Source organism: Phytophthora infestans, genomic scaffold (genome assembly GCF_000142945.1).
Source record: "Phytophthora infestans T30-4 supercont1.15 genomic scaffold, whole genome shotgun sequence".
Lineage (NCBI taxonomy): Eukaryota > Oomycota > Peronosporomycetes > Peronosporales > Peronosporaceae > Phytophthora > Phytophthora infestans.
Genome location: NW_003303744.1, coordinates 47967 through 53146, shown reverse-complemented (window position 1 = coordinate 53146; position 5180 = coordinate 47967). Strand labels below are relative to the sequence as shown.

Sequence of the window (5180 nt, the reverse complement as noted above, 5' to 3'; positions counted from 1 at the left end):
TTGGCGTGGATTGACTACCAAGTGCGACGCCACATAGTACCTTGCGCTAGAGGAAGTTGGCTTCCGAGAGTGTACAAACTCTCAGTGAACGGTAGTTCACAGGTCCCCTTTGCCTAAAGGGAGCGAAGTGACCAATTTAAGGTAGATTGTAAACTGAGTATATTTATAGGTAGGCTAAGCTTGAGTTAATTAAATAAACTATAAGTCACCTATATAAAAGCAATGTCATCAGCCAATGGTTGGCCTCGGACGACCCTGGTACCGTACCAGATATCCCTCATGTAACTGGGGGTATACTAAGGGCTACGTACCCAAGCTATCAATGAGCTGGTTTCTTTGGTAGGAAACCCATTATAGAAGGTTCCCTTAATAGAATAGTGCTTAACTTATTTGAGTGCAGCCTAAAAATATGAAAGCTTGATGCAGGGAGCGACTTTTGTTACGTCAACATCAACCATGGCCATGGAGCCGCTTCCGCCGACGTCGGCACGAGGCTTGAATCAGCAGCAGCAGCAGCAACAACAACAACAACTGCACTATTTCATGGACCGTGGTCGAGCCCCCCCGTCCAAACGAAGTCCAGATCGAGTCACCAACGATGTGACCGACATCCGAGGCACCAGACCGTTGCTCAAGAACCACATGTACGTCAACAAACCGCACTTCTACGATGCGCACGATATCAAGGGATCCACGAGCATGGAGCTGCACCCGAAGCGCTGGCGTGCAGGAAGCGATGATCGATTCAGACAGCTTCCCATCGAGGGCACCACATCACGACCAGCAGGGTTTCGAACGGAGCGCGTCGTGAATCCATTAGAGCCGAGCTACAAGCTCCCTTCCTTCACAAACGCGCCACCGGTGCGTCTTAACTCTAAAACTGCAGCAATGATCTTTGCATTCCTCTCATGCTATGGACGTCTCCGTAGATTGAGCCAAAGTTCTTGCGCGATAGCTATAATGTGGCCGATATCGATGGCACATCGATCAAGGTCCGTGATATCCAACATCCGCGAGATGCCCTGAAGTTGGTAAGTAGTCAAATATACCCCAAATTCACCGCATGACTACTGATGTCCACTGCAGGATGATATTGCAGGAGCTCAAGCAGGCTGGCTACCTCGTCATAAGCGAGGACTGCGTGAGCATCCCCCGCGGGATATTTTGAACGTACAGGATATCACCAACGGCGACTTTAAATCGAGTCGAATCACGTGAGTATATCAGTGTCTATTCGTCGTTACCCAACCGCTAAAACGAGTCTACTCTTGATAGAAACGTATTGAATCCCGTCTACACTGTCAACGGCATGACAGTCGGCGATGATCCTCGCTCACGACCACTCGCTCAGCACCCCAAGCGAGACAAACCTAGCTACGCACTGAAGACAGACGATATCGAAGGTGCAAGCTGCACTGATCCAGCAACGGCAATCGTGGCAGGCATCGTCATGGCCCATCGACGCAACTACCGAGATACCAACATCACGTCCGACATTTCGGGTGCCAAGGCTGACACACTGGTACACAGTATCCGATCTGTCCGGCGTGTTGACCCCAACGCTCCGCAATATTCAGCATTAGACGGATCTCGTGTGGACTCCAGCGCGATCTCCGTCGGCAAGTCCATCGTTTTTGCAGACCTTGTTCATGAACACGAGCAGCTCGAGGCTGTTTACAAGCGTCAACATACTCAGGTCAAGTCGTGTGTAGTGAGTGGCGTCGGTAACGTGGGTCTTGTCGGCTCTGCTTACAGACACCGCGACAAGAGACCGCCACCTACTGCGTCTGTGAACGTAGCAAAAACGAAGACGGATCTCACGGCAACTCCCACTAGCGGTAACAAGAGTTCTACTCCGCCTTTAAAGCCTTCGTCAGGATCTGGAGGAACGAAATCCGGCAGGACTCGTAGCGAACGTAAGCAACTAGAAGCGAGACAAGAGGAAATTTTGCTAGTACGCGACCTTAACTGAGATTCAACAAATGCTTTCATTGATGAGCTTTCTGCGGTCGACTCGAAGTACTACATGCTGTTAGCCCAGACCTGGGCTTGAGCAACAAGCACCATTACCTTAAGCTACAAGATCTTCTGGATGTGCAATCTAGGTGAGGTCGAACTCGTCATAGACAGGAGCTGCGGGCTTGGGTGCAGGTTTGGACGCTGAAGTGGAGGGTTCTGCCTTCGGAGCTGGTGCTGCAGCCGCCTCAAACGAATCCGAGTAACCAGCACCTGCCGGTTCGTTCGGGTCCATAAAGAACTCAAGCGAGTCAGAGTCTGGCATGGCGAACTCGAGATCATCCAACTCGTAGTCCATGCGAACGCTAGCACGAGCTGCTGCCGGAGGTGGGGAATGCACCAACGTAGGTGACAGAGAGGACGATTGGGTAGTAAGCGAAGAAGGTTTCTGAGGCTTCCGCTTTTCTGTCTGAACTAAAGCGAGTTTTGAGGATTTCTTTGTGTCTTTGGAAACGATGACTTCCCCCAGCGCTTCGGCCAACATGGCATCGTAGTCGCTGTCACGCACGTCTGTACTCGACGAAGTTGGCGCTTCAGAAGCTGGAACATCGTACTCAGAGTCTAACGAAGGAGCTTGTACTGGAACTGGTGCTCGTGCAGATGGCGCAAACGGGTTACGCTGGGCAGGGGCTGCACGTGCTGATGGCGCTAACAAGTTACGCTGTTTCTGCTGCTCTTGTGAAGGCAAGCCTCCTCCACTGGAAGGAGCCGGTCTGTGTTGGCGCTGCTGCGGCGGTGGGGCGTCTCCAGATCCGTAGACTGACAATTTGCGGCAGATCCGTCCGATCTGGTTGTCTAGCGCCATGAAGCCGGGCTTTCGTACTGTGGCCTGGAGTAGCTCTTCGTTGCCCATCTTGAATGCGCGAACAAGGTCCTCAGCCAGTGCGCAGTCGTCTGATGACAAGAAAGAGTCATCCTGCAAGCAACGCGAGTATAAGGCGTCGGCAGCAGGCACGTCGCCCGATGCCAGCATTAAGATCACTTGGCTCAAGTGCATCTTGTGCACGTTATGACGCTGGTCCATGGCCTCGTACAGCGTTGTCAGGCGGTCCATCACCTTCATGGCCTCGCGGTATTTCCCATATTTCACCAAAAAGCTCAGCGTCTTGCGGACCGTCTCGACCGCGAAGTGAGGCTTGTCCTGTGCTTCCAATAGGTCGCATGCACGCCAATACAGAGGCAGTACATCATCTACATTGGAGCCGTGACTCTCGCAGGCTTGTGCACCTTTAACTAGCGCGTCTGAGGCCTTGCCAAACTCGCCCATGTCCACGTAGAGGCTGCTGGCTGTCTCGTAAGCTTTGCGCGCCTCGGCAGTGCGTTGCTGTGCGGCGTGTGCACCAGATCGCTCAGCTTTGAGCTGCTGCAACGCTGTCTTGGCTACATTCTCCCATGCCTGCGCGGCTCGGAATGGCGACTGGTTGTGCTGTTGAGCCTCAGCGCAACGTGCGAAGGCCTGTTTGCTGGATTCGAAGTCACCTCCGAGGCGGAACAGCTCACCGGCTTTGTCAAGCAACGGCGCCGCTGTAAGGTAATCTGGCGAGCCGCGAAAGAAGGAGCGCTTGGCAAGAGCCTTCTCCGCTTGCTTGAGCTGTGCCACCGCCTCCCCGCACTTGTGCTGCTGTAGCGACGACATGACGTAGGCGAACGGTGCTTTAGAAATTGTTGTTGAAGCGAGGTGTTGTTCGAACGAGGTATTGTGAATTCCGACCATTTTTGTATGAGTCACTTCTTTCCTGCTATTTTGAAACGGCCTAAATCGTACTTAAATCGACATTAGAGAACTGTAGTTTCGGGAGCTATGGGGCAATTATTAATGGCACTCGTTATTTTGCCCGAATAGGCAACACGTGACAGGACATCCGTGCCAGAATTGACCTGACAGGCATTCCCGAATATGCCCGACTTAGCTAGAGCCGGAGGGTCATCGAATGAAGTGTCCTCGAAAGTATACGTATAGCCGGAAGCTCATTGAGAGAGCAGAGAAGCATGTAGAGAGAAGAACACACGTGTGTGGCATTCTGACATTTTACTATAGCATGCATAGCATCCAGGTATCCATCAAATGAAATCGTGGCGAACATCCAGCACTAGCCTGCATAAGAAAAATAAACTAACTTGTTATCGTTAAATGCACATGCACAGATATCTGTAGCGCAGATACTGAATCTCCTTTTTACTCAGCAAACTAAGATATCGTATCGATCTGTGGGACGTTAAAGACACGAGATGAGTCATTAGTTCTTAGTGAAATGATTATGATTCCAAACGTGCCCAACCAATCCCAGCATGCCCAACTGAGCCGAAACTTGCCCGACTCAGCCAGAAATTGCCCGACTCAGACAGAAATTGCCCGATTCAGCCAAAATGATAGTGTTTTGGAGCGTTAAGCCAAGGTCTTACCTGTGTATTTCAGCCTTAGGCTCGAGTTTCTTGCCGACTAATATTTGCCATGATGAGTACAAACAAAAGTCCGAGCATACTGCACCCACTCAACGGGAAATCGAGGTGCCTTTGATCTCTGAACGTCCATTTCGGCGTTTCGATCAGCCGCAGTGGTGTTTGTCCGCATCCGAAAAGATTTACAAAATATAGTGAGTATTAATGCGCTTTGAAGATGGCTGTTAAATGTGCAAAGTTACCTGGAACGATTGCGCTTGGTACACCCTGAGATAGTCCACAAAAGCTTTTCACGACTCGAATTGGATCTGTTTTGGGGGCTGAGCGATAACAAGCTGCTTCCCCAGCTCCATCACTCGCGCTACTAGATGTGCCGAGCATCTCGGGCCCATTGGGACCTAGAGACGGCTGCACTCACTCAAGAATCCGCTTGACTCATTCCCTAGCTGCTGTCACTCTCGTACACAGCCCCCAGTGGACGCTTTTGCGCGCTACGTGCCTGCGCCGCCATATTCCTCCCGCTGGTGCCGCGCGTTTTGACTGGAGGGGGAATTTGTGGTTCTGAGAGGCTTTGGTATTTACCAGGTATACGCTATACGCTCGACGGATGTTAAAAAAATCAGCTAGGTGTAGGTTTGAAGACAGTCCCCATTCGGGCAAAATACTCACTTCCATTATTAATCGAGGGCCACGAAGCTTTCTCCAAAAATAGGCTAGATCACCCCTCATATTGTGAATTTTGCACAAACATGAGCGGTAAGGCA

General features: G+C 51.2%; 2 protein-coding genes across 2 annotated transcripts; one reads left to right on the top strand and one right to left on the bottom strand.

Annotated features, from left to right (window-relative positions):
* Nucleotides 1-422: 422 nt before the first annotated feature.
* Nucleotides 423-1972, top strand: PITG_09420 (uncharacterized protein; the record flags this gene model as incomplete). Its single annotated transcript, XM_002903028.1, has 4 exons — nt 423-861; nt 930-1031; nt 1087-1214; nt 1276-1972. The coding sequence occupies 4 exons, from the start codon at nt 457-459 to the stop codon at nt 1970-1972; spliced, it is 1332 nt and encodes a 443-aa protein (XP_002903074.1).
* On the bottom strand, nt 1971-4927 carry PITG_09419 (gamma-soluble NSF attachment protein, putative; the record flags this gene model as incomplete). The annotated part of the gene is made up of 3 exons (XM_002903027.1): nt 1971-3752; nt 4420-4456; nt 4873-4927. The coding sequence occupies 3 exons, from the start codon at nt 4925-4927 to the stop codon at nt 2102-2104; spliced, it is 1743 nt and encodes a 580-aa protein (XP_002903073.1).
* Nucleotides 4928-5180: the final 253 nt, after the last annotated feature.